Raw genomic sequence first — 16,795 nt, 5'->3', positions numbered from 1 at the left:
AATGAGAGAAAGAAAAATAATTGTCTCAGAAAGGCAGAATGGTGGGCCATCAGTCAAACATCTGGCAAGCAAGCACACAGGACAGGCAGGCAGCTCTATTATCCCTAATGCAGCAGGCCCTGAGCCTCGTCTCAGATTGGTTGAGTGCAGGTTCACGGTCTGCTGATGACTGGCTAGTCTGAATAGACTAAAATGTGTTTACATAAGGAGACTCTGAAATAAGATTAACAGCCTACATGTAATCTCAAAATATACCTCTGCACCCTCTGCTATTTCTTGAACCATCAGAGGTTTGTCTTCATTCCATCTAGAAAAGAAACCAGTTTAAGACAAAACCTTACATTTCAAAAATCCTCCCTTATTCCAAAGCACTTCCCCTTTTCCTTAACCAGAGCCTAGGCACCAGGTCAAAGGAGGAACTTTTAAGCAACACACTTTGGTAGAAAAGGCAGTTTCTCTCATACCCCATAATAGGGAAGTAAGAGTCACTAGATTTCAACAGCCAATGGATTTAAAAGAAGAGAAACCAGCACAACTCTTACATTTATCATATCTTGGTTCCAATATTTATTTATATTGACATGAATACTGGGATAAATAATACCTTCTCTTACAGAAAATTGTAATGATACTATTGAGTAGGATTAAACACTCTGAGGATTTCACAGAAACATCAGAATTTTAACAGACAGTAGTAGCCAGAGTCCTGTGGCCAATGTGAGGGATTTCTCACAGCTACTCATGCTCTGGGCCAGATTTCTTAAAACAGCTACCTGACAAAAACAATACTATCTGACACCAATATAATGGCATGCCCTGGGCATCACCTGGCTTCGAACATATGTCTCCATGGACACATGTTGTGACCACAGGAAAGGAAAACGGAATCTTCTTTGGCTCTGCTGGCCTCAACATAACTGTTGACCTGAGTCACTGAGTGGAGAGTCCTAACCCTTTGGAAGTTGGACTTTCTTTCTGCTTTCTTTTCTGCGACACTGTAACTGAGTTTACAACAGAAGATCTACTATCCTGCCTACAGACTCTTCATTAACTCTTGGGTAATGAGAGAGTGGTGTCCTCTGTTGATAATCTGTTAGCATCTGCTATCAAGAAAGATGATTTTTATTCTTCTTTCGTGAAACTCTGCCTGTGGTGAGAGGACCTCCACACCCCCAAACTCTCAGAAACCAAATCTGAAGAAAGTCACAGAGAGGGAAGTCACATTGGCAATGTGTGAAACAAACATGAAAACAGCACAGTGCCTAATTTTGAAACGAATGCCTTGCACACAGTAATTCCAGGACATAACAGCATATTTGCTAGAAAAGCCCAACCCTGGCCATTGCACAAATTCAAGAAATGTATTCACTCCAAGTCCCTTATGAGTGATGGTGGCAGCTGCAGCAGAGGTGATCCCAGCCTACCCACCCATCCAAAATACAGACGCTTCTGTAATGATTCCCATTGGTAGGCATCTTGGTTCTGAAGGAGCCCAGATGAAAAGTGGGCAGGACCCTAGCCAGGGGACACCCGGAACATCTATGAATAGCCAGTGTATGAAGGACCAAATCCTGAAGATGTGGCACAAGTGGCCACAAAGGTCGCCCTGGTCCAAAGTTCATTCTGTGGCAGAGTGGGAGGACCCAGCAGAGTGAGTGACTGAGAGCCCTCCTGCCTCAATGGCTCTTAGCTTCTGGGATGCTAGGTGTGCACAGGAAGTTGGCTTTCCAATGGCTTCAGTTGTCCCCAGGCCATGGGTGTTTAGCTCTGCAGTGTTCCTTCTTTTATCTGTTGGATAAAGAGGTTTCTCTCATCTTCTGGAGTCCTCCCATTCTGAGCCCGGACAATACACGTGGGCCGATGCAGGTTAAGCATGTATATCAAATGCTGTTTCTCATTCTTCAGCTCCTCAATTTGGGCCTTCAGTTCAGCATTTACACTCTCCAGCTTCTCTGATTCCTAGAGGCCAGGCAACAGAGGCATGGTTAAGAAGGGAATGGAGGCTAGGGAGAAGGATACATCAAGGGCAGTCACACCGTGGGGCTTGTCTGAGAGAGAGTTATTGGGGCAATCACTCTCGCACAGAGATGGGAGAACAGTTCTACAAAGGGAGAACCAAGATAGATGGTGACGTGGCTAAGCTAAAGTTGCAAGTGAACTCACAGTTCAGGGATAACCTCTCCTTCAGTCCAGTGGCCCATACGTAGGGTGTTGGGACTGGAATGGATCTTAGGAAACTGGAAGGAAATCCAGGCATTCATGTTGCTTAGTCTTTAGTGTCCTGATGTCTGCCTACCTCTCTTCATAGGGGAAAAAGCTGCCTGTCAAAACACAAAACACCCTAATTCCCACTGACCCTTAAAGCAATCATCAAGAGGCCTCAGAGACTGTGGTTACCTGGCTTAAAACTCTGCATGGGGAGCAGACATAGCCATTGGAAAGGCTGCAAGCACTGTGGCCTGCCCAGGCATGCTGTCTTCCTGGTTATTCTCAAGCGGTACTAGCCCAATGCAGCCAGGAACCGAGAGCCCAAAGAATGGAGGCAGAGCTCAGATCCAGACAGGAAAGCAAAGAAACTATAAGCACTGCTTGCAGATAAGGAAATCACTTGTTTGAAGAGATGAATTAGAGGCTTTTCATAATGAATCCAACAACAGCTAGCAATTTCTTTTTGGGGAAATTGGGTAAGTGAAACCTCTTTAACTGGTCTGGTGTCATCTGCAGCCTGGAAGCTTCGGGATAAGTGGATAAGCACAGACTTAACCGAGGTTGCTGGAAGTCTGTGTGTCTCACATGTTTAAATCCATATACCTGCCTTTTCAGTACTCAGAGTTCCACCCATGAAGAATCTATGCCATTCTACACACTAGCATATCTGCGGCCAACAACAAGTCCCTTCTTAGGAAAACATGACCAAATGACTTGTAGACTCTGCATCTAATAACAAGAAGAGGCTACTGGGAGACAGGTGTGAGCAGAAAAGAGGTGGAGCAGGCTGGAAGGCACTCACTTTCTGCAGACACTCTGTCTTCTCCTTCTTCTTGTTTCGACACTTGGCAGCAGCAATCTTATTTCTTTCCCGCCTCCTCTTTTTTCTTTCATCTTCTTCCGGGGCTACCTATGAAATCAAAGGGGCATATATTTATCATCACCACAAAATATACTCGATATACTGTGGTCAGTGACCTACAAAAGCAACCAGGGCTAGCCTAATGCTAAACTGACTCAGAAAAAAAAAAAAAAAGCACTTCAGTGCAAAACCATTTCACTCCTCTCCCCTCCTCCCCACATACATACTTAAGAATGAACTTTTGGCTTGGCTTGGCACCAGTGGCTCACACCTGTAATCCTAGCTATTTAGGAGGCTGGGATCTGAGGCTCATCATTTGAAACAAGCCAAGGCAGCAAGACTTATCTCCAATTAGCCACTAATAGGCTGGAAGCTGAGCTGCAATTCAGAGTGATAGAGCATTAGCTTTGAGCCAAAAAACTCAGGGACAGTGCCCAGGCCCCAGTTCAAGCTCTAAGACTGGCACTGAAGGAGGAGCAAAAAGAAAATGAAAAAAGAAAGAACCTTTTGATGAAAAGGTCCATGATGCATTGTACTCAGAAGATGGTAAGTTGAATGGTAACCCCCTTTGAACAACTACTTAAATAATAAAAATATGTTTTAAAAAAGAGAATGAACCTTTATCCACTGAGCTAATAAATCATCTCCCATACCCCTGAGCCAGCCCTCGAACTCAGTGCAGAACAAAATGGTGTTGCCCTGCTTTGAGAGGTGGTCCTCCATGGGAATTCACCCAGACCTCACTTTGTGAGATGATAAGGAATTAGCAGCATCTTGCCACTGAACTTGGCATAAAGAAACTACAGTCCATCTGGGATGAAGCAATTTGGTGAACTGAGAGAGTGGCAATTTAGGCTGCCAATGTCAGAAAAGGTGTGGGAACTCACATGTGTACTCTCATAGCTCCTGGCATGCCATTAATCTCCTCCTCCCGTCCAACATTTCTCTATTATTTTGAACTAGATGGCTCTGAGTCTGCTGTGTCACAGATGGAAGACACTGCAGTCCAGAGAAACAGAGTCCAAGGAGAAATATGGTAAGAGGAATTTCCACTTCATCTTTTCCTCTTAGATTCTAGAACCACATAGGCATACAAATGGGCTTTAAGCTAATGTAGTTTGGAATCTCAGTATCCCCATTTATCAGTGGTGAGACTATAGGCACTGAGGCTCTCCTGAGCCTCAGTTTCCTTATTGGAAACTGGAAGCAATAGCATCACTTGCCTTAGTATCATCATTATGAAGATTAAGGAAACTAATACATGGGAAATGCTTTGCTTATTATCTAGTAAGTGCTATATAAACTTCGGTTACTAAGTTTTATCTTTTTATTATTGCCCTCATCATCAAGATAAATCCTTTCCTCAAGACACTGCATCTCTACAGATACTTCCTTTGCAACCCTATAGATGTTTTGGATATGTGGCAGAAGACTCAGATTTGCTCATATGAGGAAGAACAGAGTAAATCCTGAGTTCCCCACTGTCCTGGAGAGGAAAGGCTTTCTAAAAGATCATTTTGTTCAGCTCTCTTGTTTTACTGATAAAGAAATGGAAGCACAGGAAAGTCAGTCAAAACGTTCTCAGGAAGGTCCCAGGAATCCACCCCATAGGCTACGAAACCTAGATGTAAACCCAGGGATTTTGTTGCCTTCCTGCATCATCTCCTGACCTTAGCTGCCTTGTTCAACTATGTCACCTTCCCAGAGGGGACAGAGATCTAAGCAACAGGTTCATGCTGTCCAGACCCACAGGATAATGCTGATTTTCACAGGTTCAGTATCTTATCTAAAGATCAAAATTCTAACTACCCAAAGGACCAGTTATTCAACTAGATCTACTGGTGCTTCCTCTTTCAGAACACAGGTAAAACTACTTGTTGCCCTGACTGATGATTAGGAGGTCAGTCAATTCGGTGAATACAAAAAAAAGATGACTTGTATGACTTTCAAGAGTGTTCCCATGAGGGAGACTGCTGATTTCTTCCTCTGGAGAATCGTCCAGCTATCTTTTCAAAGTCTTCCTTCCTTCCTTCCTTCCTTCCTTCCTTCCTTCCTTCCTTCCTTCCTTTCTTCCTTCCTCCCTCCCTCCCTCCCTCCCCCCCTCCCTCCCTTGCTCCCTCTCTCCATCCTTCCCTCCCTCCTTTCCTTCCTTTCCCTCCTTCTCTCTCTCCCTCCCTCTTCTACCTCCTTCCTCTATGTCTCTACATCCTTCCCTTTCTCTCTCATTGCATTTTGTTATCTGGAAAAAAAAAAAATCTCACACTGGACAACATTGGAACAACAGCAAACGTTCTGCTGTTCCCTCTGTGCTCTCCTCTGAGGGGAGCCCAGATAATGCCTGTCATCATGCCTAATGGCATAGCAGCACAGGCCCGGCAACTCTCCATTGAAGGCTATGAGACAAGCCCTCTTCTAGAGTTTTTGCAAATGTCTTAACCCTTCGATCAAATTAGGCAGGGGTAAGGACAGAATATAAGAGTGATGTTGATGGTGATTTTATATTGACAGTGATGGGGATCAAACCCAAACCCTTACACGTTCCAGGCAAGTGCTCTGTATCACTACTCCACAACCCCAATCCTCAGCCTCCTCTGGAACCAGTCCTTCCGAGCCAGAACTGCAATCACCAGCCAGTTAGGTAATTCTGAAATGCTCCCATCTTGCAACTATGACAGCAAGGCCAAGAACATGACAAGATCTTGGCTCTGATGTTCTTGAGCCATCACCATCAACCATGTCTCAAATGTACCACCATACCTATTACTCCAGGTGTCTTATGAAAGTGCAAATCACAGCAAGTGTCTCGGCCAGAAGTGTACTTGGAGCAGACATGTGGTACCAAGTCTGTGAGCATCACCATAAGCAATGGCTGCCTGGTCCTCGCTGTCCTGTCTAAGCAATTGTGTTCTGGAGATGATGAAGATAATTATCACACTCCTTGCTTCCTCAGAAAGACTCAACATGAAAGGTGACCTCACCCCAATTCATCATGGTTTTAAATACCATCAATACATCCCTGACTTCTATCTATCTCTATATTTCTAGTAGATTCTCTTCTGGACTCTTGGTATATGTCTGTTAGACATGTTTATGGACTCCCTAGCTCTTGTGCCACTCAATCTTCTGCAGCTCCAACTCCAGCAGCAAATGAATACTCCCATCTCCCAGCTGTGTCAGTCTGAATATTTAATGTCACCCTGAGCTCTTCTTCCACACCCACATTCCATCAGCCAAGCAGCTTTCCCTTCAAGTCACATCCAGAGCCAGCTACTTCTCTGCACCTGCACTGAGCCAGACCCTCTTTCGCTTACCTGGATGGTTCCATAATCTCATTTCTACACACACTGTCATGCCCTTATTGCTCATTCCTGGCCAGAATAATCATATACAAGTATGTCAGAGCATGGCACTGATCTGCTCAGAGACCCCCCCAATGGTTTCCCATAGTTATATACATACATATATACATACACCTGTGTGTATATATATATACATATAGATATAAAATGGTTATATTTATAAAATTGTTCATAAGACCCTGTGTTCTCTGTCCCTCGTTCACTCCCACCCCTACAATCCACCCTACCCACACCCCACTTTACACCAACCATGCTCCTCCCTTGGCACTCTAATCCTCTCTTGCCAGTTTTCCACATGGCTTCTACCTGTTCTTTCAAGTCCCTCTTCACAATTCCCTATCAGTAAAGCCTTCCTTGACCTCAAGCAGCCCCAGCCTTTTCCTCTCTCGCTGTTCCCTTTCTTGCTTTTCTCCTTGAACTTGTCTCTCATGCTAGCCCTTCACTGATTCTTTTTGTTTCTGTTGTTTGCCAGATCTGGGACTTGAACTCAAGTCCTGGGCACTGTCCTTGAACACATTTTTTTGCTCAAGGCTAATGCTCTGCCACTTGAGCCACAGCACCATTTCTGGCTTTTTCTGTGTACGTAGTACTGGGGAATCAAACCCAGGGCTTCATGCATGCTAGGCAAGCATTTTACCTCTAGGCTACCCTCTTAGCCCCTTTTTGTTGTTCTAAGACCCAGCCTCACAACATAGCCCAGGCTAGCCTTGAACTTGAGATCCTGCTGCCTTTGTCTCCTGAGTGCTAGGGTGACAGGCATCATCTGGCCTGCTCACTTACTTATTCTATATATTGTCTTTATAGACAATAGAGGTAAGCACCAAGGTAGAAGATAAACCTCCTGAGGGCAGTTCTTTTGTCGGTTGATTCCTATAAAACAAGCTTCCAGCCAGAGGTTGGTGACTCATTCCTATAATGCTAGCTACTCAGGAGCCTGAGATCTGAGGATCAGAGTTCGAGGCCAACCCAGACAGAAAAGTCCATGAGACTCTAATAAATGACTCAGAAAAGGCTGGAAGTGGCATTGTGGCTGAAGTAGTAGAGCACAAGTCTTGAGCAGAAGTTCAGGGACAGTGCCCAGGCCCTGAGTTCAAGCTCCAAGACAACAAACAAAAACACATGTGCCTATGTGGTAAGTGTGATTTTTAAAAAATATGTTCAAGTAATGAAAATATGTGGTGGAACCCACCTCTGCTTTTGTGACTGTCATCTCCAGGGGTCTGTTGCTGACGGTTACTGACTCCAGTGCAGAGGACATCCGATGACAGAGGTGCTTGTTCTGGATGGCAAACCTCAGTTCTTCCTTGACAAAGGGTGTCAGGTTAGCAAAATCCTCAAACACCAGTGACCCAGGAGGGGACAGGCAAGGGACGATGGCAGAGGCACTGACTTCCGAGGCAGAGACCTGGCCTGGGTGCTGAAGCATCATTTTGCTGAAAGACATATTGAAACCCAAACTGCTTCAGGGGTTCTGGGGCATGGGGTTAAGTCACCTCCCCGTGCTTGAGCACTACCCAACCCAGAGGACAGTCCCATCAGTCCCTGGGCTCCTGACTTGTTTTCATGGCATTCCATCCTCATCTTAAGTAAAACAGGCTTAAAATACACAGCTCAGTGATGCAGAAAGTTTATAAGCGTTGACATTTCAGGTTATTCTGAACTCTTGTATAAAGAGCTGTTAGTTTTAGCCATTGGGCAGATATGCAAATGTTATGTCAATCTCAAAGAGGAAGAATGTTTTTATTTAAAAAAAAATCTGATCAGGTGGGGGGTGTGGGGGGGGAGGGAAATGGGTACCAAGACATGTGAAAGGGTATCAATGTATGTGAATTAATGCACCTTCTATCTGGCAAATATCATGTAACCCTTTTACTAATTACAATAAAAAAATTAAGTTGCTTCAAAAAAAAATCTGATCATTGTGCAATCCCATTTTCAGTCTCTTTCTCAAAAAGAAGTCTACAAGGTACTTGGAATCAAGAATCAGTGAGTAGACATAAAAGCAAAAGACAGAGACCCTTGCTCAGCCTTGACTTTAGCAACTAAATCTCTGAGGCTTCTCGTCCAGGAAGTTGTTTGCAAGTAATGGGGATGAGGAAGGTAACAGTAGCTGGGTGTGCTTTGTTGCCCAGTCCTTGGCAGAGGATGGCAATGGCAGGGATTCAGGTCATGTGGGGAACATAGAGCCCCTTCTTAAGCTGGCCAAGCAGAAGACCTCAGGGTAAGGAAAAGTCAGGAGCACAGATCTGGACATTAGCCCTAAGGTACAAGAAGAATCTTAGGCTAAGGGCAGAGTAAGGTGCAAGGACAGGTGACTTGGGCTAGCTGCCAGCTCTTTGACACCTGGTGTTTAGCTGGTCAATGAGCAAGAACTCCTCCAGTGCATGAAGGGAATCTCTGCCATTATTCTATCCTGAAGCCTGGCAACATTTGGTTCACAATGTCTGCTGGCCCTTTGGACAGACACTGCCCAACCTAATAAATAAACTGGGGGCTGAGTGCTGGTAGTTCACATCTGTGATACTAGCTACTCCGAAGGATGAGATCTGAGGATCACAGTTCAAAGCCAGGCCAAGTAGGAAAGTTTATGAGACTCTTGTCTTTAATTAACCAGCAAAAAAGCCAGAATGGAGCTGTGGCTCCAGTGACTGAGTGATAGTTATAGGCTCCAGCTATACAGTAATAGCCTTGAGCAAAAAAGCTATGGGACAGTGCCCAGGCCCCAAATTCAAGACCTGATATGGCACTAAAATAATAAAATAAATGAAATGAGGATGGAAGAGTTAAAGCAAATGACTCAAGTTTTATTATTCACTTGTTTTTTTGTTGGGTTTTTTTTTTTTTTTTTTGCCAGTCCTGGGCTTGAGCTCAGGGCCTGAGCACTGTCCTTGGACTTTCTCAAGGCTAGAGCTTCTGATCCCTGAAGTTGTCTCTCATGAAACAACTTAGTGTGTACACCATCTGGCACATGGTGAGTTGTATCATCCTTCTCAATTCAGTGACCTGTGGTCATTAGCCAAGTACAGTCAAACAGGATGTCCTCTGGAAAATCTCTAAGATGTACACTATCTCATTTAATTCTTGTGAGAAGGCCGTGAGTTATGACCAGTTAACTGAGTCTTAGACAAACTAAGCCATTTCTCCAGAATCATGTTAACATGGGACACTGTGAGAATTTAGAATTCGGTTTGATTATAGAACTTAAGCCCTTATAAGTTGAAAAACCACTGAAAAACAAAATATTATTCTATATTGCAAAAACGAACAAAAACCCAGAGTAGTGTCTTTAGGGTTGAGGCTTGGGGGCTTGTAGAAGGTAGAGAACAGAAATAATGAAAAGGGGGGAAAAACTAAGAAAACACTCACAGAAGAAATCTTGAGCTCTGACTAATGAACTATTGGTCTATATATCTCAGGATACACACCTGTCTGATGCCCATAATCAGGAAGTATATTTAAATGAGCTTTCTAGCCCCAAAATTCTCACAGGGATCTGAAAAATGAAGATCTGAAGACCACTCAATCACATGTCTTCACTGTACTTCCCAGGGGCTTCTATTTCCCTAGAAGTCACATGAGGAGTTGTGAATGCTGGGTGGTAAGCCTTGTCAACTAGGGCCTATATTATCACCAGGTCTCCCAAAGACCTGTCCTGTGGAGGGCTGGCTCTTTCCCAGAGGCTCTGCAGGGTTCAAGCGGATGTCCAGGGATGCCCTGGCCTCTTCATCCCAATGGACATCCAATATCCACCGATGAAGGCAAGAATTCCAGGCTAACTAATGCTGCCCTTCACAAGACATTAGGACCCAGGAAATGTATGGAATCCTCATCCAACGCTTCATAAAGCAGAACTTGAATTATTCTCTCAACTTAATCCTGTAATCGTAGGATGCCAGGGAAAGACTTGCATCAAATGATAAACTTTAGGCTTCTGAAGCCTTAAGTCTGAGATTCTCCCTGGCAACTGTTTCTCCTTCTTTTCCAGCTTTATTTAAAAATCTAACAGTTCAGGGATAGAAGTGGAGCTACAATTGGACTGGCTTTGTCTGGAGGACTGGATAGCTTTCTTGTAGTTTGAATTCCATTGTGACTGTATCCTTGCCATGAAGCTATGTGTATTAATGAGCTCTTGAGGGTTGAGTTCTGCTGTTTGAAACTTTTTATGTTTACTCCTTCCTAGTGTAAGGTCATCAGTCCTAATGAAAGAAAATGAAAAATGAACCAGGTATTGGAGGTTCATGCCTCTAATTCTAGCTACTCGGGAGGCTGAGATCTGAGGATCATGGTTCAAAGCCAGCCCAGGCAATAAAGAACCTAAGACTCTTGTCTCCAATTAATCACTAGAAAACTAAAAGTAGTGCTGTGGCTCAAGGGGTAAGGCAGTAACCTTGAGCTGAAGAGCTCAGGGACAGTGCCCATGCCCAGAGGTCAAGTCCCATGACCAAAAAAAAAAAAAAAGTCCCTGTGAGAGTCTACAACTGAAAAAAAGAAAATGAAGAATGTCAGTGGTATGGACTATTTTCATGAAAAGCATCAAATGGGCTTCCTTGGGGACATGACACTGTTAAGAGCCTTTTTCATAATAAAGGAATTGTATCTGTGGAAATTTGATCTTTCTCTGTACAAGGCTGAAGCTGAGCCTCTTGGTACTTTCTAGTTTGTCCTTTACTTGATCTCCTATGATATGATTCAGCCTAGATCCAGGCTGTGTTCCCACAAGGAAAATGAAACTAAACTTTCATTGTTATTATTTATTTATTTTTATTAGATTCATGTATATTATTATCATTTATTTGAAAGTTGAGCTCTTAGGGATGGATGGATGACTAACACTTGCAATCCTAGCTACTCAGGAGGCTAAGATCTGAGGATCATGGTTGGAAGCCAGCCCAGGAAGGAAACATGACACTGATTTTCAAAAACCTAAACATGGAGCTGTGTCTATAGTGAAACCAATCTTAAATTAAAAAAAAAAAAAAAGAGCCGGGCATTGTGGCTCACACCTGTAATCCTAGCTACTCAAGAGGCTGAGATCTGAGAATCAAGGTTCAAAGCCAGCCTGGGCACAAAAGAACCTGAGACCTTTATCTCCAATTAACCTTTAGAAAATGGGAAGTGGGGTGTGGCTCCAGTGTAGGGAGATAGCCTTGAGCTGAAGAACTCAGGAACAGCGTCTAGGCAAAGTTCAAGCTCCACGACCTCCCCCCCCGCCCCCCCCCCACAATTGAAATAGCCTTTGTTGGACAGAAAGAAAGATGGGGAAGGAGAACACTTTAGATCTGAGATGACTTTCTTCATTGATCATGAATTTGTTCAGAACTGCTACCCAAAGAACCTGCATTTTGCTGCTGCATCATTTCCAATCAGATATCATGTCATGTCACTGGCAGTTTCATCATTTTCAAGAAAGTGAAACTTCACTCATTATTTCTTTAACTGGAAATTCAGTGCCTAGATTTTTATTTCCAAGCAGTTACAATGTCACTGAATTTTCACTTTTAATTTCATCTCTTTCCACTGAATACTACTCACTAACCAATCTAGAGTACTACAAAGTCAATACTGAGTTTCTCTAACTCTCCACATCTATTTGGTCTTTTGTCCCAGCCTGTTTGAGAGAGAGCTTAGAAGTGTAAGGCTGGACTTCATGATCATAAAAGCACTACCTCCAAAAAACTATCTTTACCATTCACATCTTGTGTATGCACCATTAGTCTTCTCATCTGTAAAATGGAATAATGATAGTACAATTCCCTTTATTCACTATTCTTTCTCTCATACACATACACATACACATACACATTGACGGTGATTCCAGTTTTCCCACTTCAGGATAAATGTGTTGTCAATCCAGTTTAGGAATTAACTAGAACTTTCAAGAATTTCAGATCAGTCAGTCACAGGCTCCTATGTACTTTGATTAACCCCTGGGCTCCTAAGACGTTACGTAAATTCCACCCTGCTGTTTGCTGACACTAGCATTTTTTCCACTACGGCTACATTCTTAAAAGATCACCAGTTACATAAAAAACCATTTCTCTCTCAAAAACTTTCTGTGGGGGACTGGGAGTACGGCTCAGTGGTAGAGTGCTCACCTAGCATGCATGAAGCCCTGTGTTTATTTCCCGGTACCATGTATACAGAATGAGCTGGAAGTGGTGCTATGGCTCAATAGGTAGAGCGCTAGCCTTGAGAAAACTCAAGGATAGTGCCTAGGACCTAAGTTCAAGCCCCAGGACTGGCAAAAACAAACAAACAAACAAAAACCCACACACCAAAAAAAAAAAAAGTTTCTGTGGTGTCCTGGCTATGCCTGGCTATGTTCTCACTCCTTCTCTGTAACATTCAGAACTACTGACCTTGTTCCAAGCACAAACAATTTTAACAAGGAGGAAATGTCCAAGGTGGCTCACGCCTGTAATCCTCACTACTTAGGAGGCTGAGATCTGATGATTGCGGTTCAGAGTCACTCAGGGCAGAGAAGTCCATGAGACTCATTGCCAATTAACCACCAAAAAACCTGGCTCAAAAGTGGTAGAGCACTAGCCTTGAGCTGAAGAGCTTTGGGACAGGCCCTGAGTTCAAGCTCCATGACCAACCAAAAAAAAAAAAAAAAAAAAAAGGAGGAAATCATATAGTTGGTCTAGTAGAAATCATGGATTACCCACTACTAGAAATACTTAAGCCAGATCCTCATTTTACAATTATGTAAATTTAGGCCCAAGACGAGTAAATGACTTATCCAAGATCATTAACTTGTCTCACTCCCAAGCTGTTGACACCCACCCCACTGTTCATTTTTGCCCCACAACAAAGATCCATCACTTGGTAGTATCAACCAATAAAGCAACTGGATGCCAGTTATTAACGAGGTAGACAGAGGTCAATAGACCTTCCACCTTGGTACCCATGACAGAGGGGACTTTGACAGAAGACAGGGAGGGGTTACAGAATGAAAAGGTCATGAGGAAGAAGGAATCAGAAGATGACTAAAATGACTAAAGCCATACCCATCACAGGTTCTTCTCCAAACAGTAGGCCTGGACAGCTCTCCTGTTTCCTCAAAACCTCCATTAACAGTAAAGGGCATCCTCATCCCTACTCATTCAGGATATTCTCAAAGCAAGAGCCTGCACAGTTTCAGCATTATTCTAATAACAAATGCTATATGCCAAACTAGGGGAGAAGAAAGTGAATGTTTCCTCCCCTTAAGCTGGGGAATAAAAGTCCCAAACAAAAGATTGCATATACCAACGACACTTGAAACAGATACACTGGGAGAACACCCAGATTTTCTAGCCCCCAATTGTTTCTAGCTCTATTAAGGATTTGGCAACTCCTTTATTTATAAGCAACTATCTGCCATCTACATGGAGAAATTAAGAAGGATGCTGTGCTACATGTGCAATCCCAGAGGCAGCGGATTGCAGGTTTGAAATCAGCCAGGGGCTACATAGCAAGACCCTATTTAAAAAAAAATCAAAAAAAAGGGAAAGAAATAAAGAAAAGAGAAAGAGAGGGGAAGAGGGGAAGGGTAAGGAGAAGCTGGATGAGGAGAAGAGGAGGGAGAGACTGGGAGACAGGGAGGGAGGCAGGAAGGAAGGGAGGAAGGAAGGAAGATAGTTGGAAGATAAAGTAGATGGAAGATGAAAACGGAAATGTGGTGGGAATAGAGTAGAACTAGCCCAAGGAGAACAAAGTGGGGGTACAGTGGACAGAGATGCCCCACAGAGAACTCCCCTCAATGACATTGGGCGAGGTTCTCTCATTCAAGTCCCGGCAGTGGATCTTTTTTTTTTTTTAAGTTACACTATTCCAAAGTCTAAAATGATCTTCAGCCCAAAGGATTGCCTGCACCAACTCTGCGCACCACCACCTATTGCCTCCCTCCGCGAGGAGGCTGGAGGACGCGAAACGCCGTCTAAGCTCTCAGGGTCCGCTCTGGAGCACGGAACTCTTCTCTCGCACAGACCTGTGCTACGGGCTCCGCATCTTCGCTCCCTACCCCCCTCCCACCGCGGGTCTCCCTGGGCACAAAGTAAGAACGGCAGCTTTCTGCGGGAGGGAGAAGCCGGGGTGCGAAGCGCAGAGCCGGGAGACAGAAGAGCGCAGGGATGGCCGGGGCCGGAGCCGAGCGCTCCGCTCCGGGGCGGCGCGACTCCAGCCGTCACCGCCTCCGAACGGCCCCCGCTAACTTTCATTTGGGGCTTCCTACCCTCTTCTCCTGCGGGGGAAGGCTCCGGGGAGAGCAGGGGCGCAAGGCGGCCTCCAGAGGCTGCGATCCCCGCCCTCTCAACCCCCCCACCCCCGTCTGGATCCCGGCTCGTCCGTCGGCGCCCCATTCATTTCTCCGGGTGCCCGGGGCGGCGTTGCGAAGAGCCCTCGGGCCACCGCACCCCTCCGCCGACTTGGGGAGGGTCTCCTTGGAAGTGGTTTGGCGGAGACACCCGAACACGAGGTGAGGGGATGGGACGCGGCGCGGGGACGGCGCGCCGGACAGCCTGGGACGCCCCCTCGGGCCACCCCTCGCCCACCCGCCCGCCGCCCGCGGACGGCCCGCTCCGAGCTCCGCGACCCAGCGGGCGCCCCGTCCCCTCCGCCTCTAGGCATGGTTCGCGCCCCGAAAATCCAAAGAAAATGTTCTTTCACTTTGTTAGAAAACTTTCTCCGCGCGCGCGGAGGAGCCGCAGTGGCTGGGAGAAAGTCGGCCCGAAGTTTCCCGGCAGGGAGAGGCCGGGCCGGGGCGCGGGGTCCCGGAGACCGGTTACGACCAGGCGAGCCGCTCCCGCCGCGCTCGCACTCACCTCCAGTCTCCGCTCGGGGCGGCCAGGGTCCAGAGGGCGGGCAGGGTTGGGTTGTTTGTGGGTCCGGCGGCCGCAGCGGGCGGGCTCGGAGGACTCTCTCAGCCGGAGCGCGGGCGGGCTGGGCGGCTGGGGCGGCTGGGGCGGCTGGGGCGGCGGGGCGGGCGCGGGGAGAGCGCCGTCCGGTGCGCGCCTCGCGGAGTGCGGCTGTGGCTGGCAGCGCGTTGCATCACCCCTTTTATAACTCCGCGTCTGGCCGGGCCCCGGCTCTCTCCGGGTTATCAGTCCCAGGCTGACGTAATGCTATTAATAGCTTCCCGGGAGAACCGGCCCGAGCGCCGGGAGGCGGGGTGGAGGAGGGACGGAGGCGGGGCGAGGGGCGGGCGGATGGCGGGTGTGCGTTGGGGGGCGGGGGTGGCTGGTGATGCAAGCTCCGGGAGGAGCCGGCCTGGGGCTCGGCGTCTCCTCCCCGCCTGGCGTGTTTGGGCCGCACGGCCGCCCGCCCTCTCTCTCCATATCAGGACTGGAGCCGCCTGGGCGAGCCGCCAGATGTGCGTACTCGCCGCTGCGTGTTCCAGGCATGAGCCAATGATGCCCAAGCCAGAGGCATGACTCCACCGCGTTGGCATCTCTCCCTCCGCTAGGTTCGGGGGAGGGGGGCGGAGAGGCGGATCCCTGGCCCTGGCCCAGACTAGGTGAAATCTGGGAAGCGGGCACGACCTTTCTCTAAAATGCGTGGTCATTTTCTAGACCATCAGACAGGCACAGGTTCTTTTTCTTTTTTCTTTTTTTTTTTATTAGCCGCCCCTTTCTCAAGGAGGGGGCGGGGTCGGGTGGAAGAGGGACCCGAAGTTACCCTACCGTGACTTCACAGGGGTCTCCTTGGTGGAGACCGAGAGAAATTGGACGGGTACACAAATACGGAGGTGGGGTGGGGGGAGCGCTGGCCCGGATCGTGCCCCTGAGCCGCACTGCACGCCCCACTCGAGCGCACACCCCACCCGGGCGCGCGCACGCGTGCCGGGCTGCCTGGGACCGGGAGGGGCGCGTGGTAGCCCCCCCCCCCCGTCAGTTCCGCTCTTTGTTGGTGTTGTTTTAACAAACCACAGAGCACTTGAAACGTGTGACACCACGAGGCATTCTTAGGGAGAGGAGAGATCCTCTGAGACGTCGAGACTTGAGGCCAGCTGCAAAGGAGAACCAGGAAAGACGTGTGTGGAGGGGGCTAACCAGGATGGATGGCCTGGTTCTCTGGCGGTATGTGGAGAAAACCATCTTGGGTTTCCACGTACTTTGCTGCGCCCGGAGCGAACAGAAGCGGGACGGAACTCCGAGTGCCCCCAGCTAGATCACAGGCGGCGTGGAGACCCGACAGAACGAACCGGGCCGGGCGGGCCAAGTGCGGTCCCGCGTCGGAGTTTCCGCCTCAGCGGGACTGGGTTTGAACCTTAAGAACGATTTCCCGGTTCCCGTTGCCCGGTTTCACCGCGGCGGCAGTCCTTCCAGACTGGACGACGCGGCGGGGAGGCGAGCGCAGCCCGAGGCTTTCCCCCGCGCCCGGGGAC

The 16,795-nt window shown here is 47.2% G+C and overlaps 1 protein-coding gene across 1 annotated transcript; it reads right to left on the bottom strand.

The window, feature by feature from the left end:
* Positions 1–1,504: 1,504 nt before the first annotated feature.
* On the bottom strand, positions 1,505–15,360 carry LOC150038984 (cyclic AMP-dependent transcription factor ATF-3). Its single transcript, XM_090328170.1, has 4 exons — positions 15,234–15,360; positions 7,619–7,862; positions 3,011–3,118; positions 1,505–1,959 (listed from the first exon to the last, which is right to left on the bottom strand). Exons 2-4 carry the CDS (start codon positions 7,856–7,858, stop codon positions 1,762–1,764), a joined length of 546 nt encoding a protein of 181 aa, XP_090184296.1. The 5' UTR covers positions 7,859–7,862; positions 15,234–15,360; the 3' UTR covers positions 1,505–1,761.
* Positions 15,361–16,795: the final 1,435 nt, after the last annotated feature.

The sequence above is a fragment of the Megascapheus bottae genome, unplaced genomic scaffold (assembly GCF_031878675.1).
Source record: "Megascapheus bottae isolate mThoBot1 unplaced genomic scaffold, mThoBot2.hap1 H_1, whole genome shotgun sequence".
NCBI classification, from domain to species: domain Eukaryota; kingdom Metazoa; phylum Chordata; class Mammalia; order Rodentia; family Geomyidae; genus Megascapheus; species Megascapheus bottae.
Note: the sequence above shows the minus strand (reverse complement) of the source record. Positions and strands in the feature narration are given on the sequence as shown.

What these genes read in the sequence shown, in the direction of transcription:
- LOC150038984 (XM_090328170.1), bottom strand. Translation starts at nt 7,858, where the DNA reads ATGATGCTTCAGCACCCAGGCCAGGTCTCTGCCTCGGAAGTCAGTGCC. An exon ending in TGACAGTCACAAAAGCAGAG is followed by an intron (nt 3,119 to 7,618) that starts GTGGGTTCCACC and finishes TTGATTTCATAG; the next exon opens with GTAGCCCCGGAAGAAGATGA. An exon ending in AGACAGAGTGTCTGCAGAAA is followed by an intron (nt 1,960 to 3,010) that starts GTGAGTGCCTTC and finishes CCTGGCCTCTAG; the next exon opens with GAATCAGAGAAGCTGGAGAG.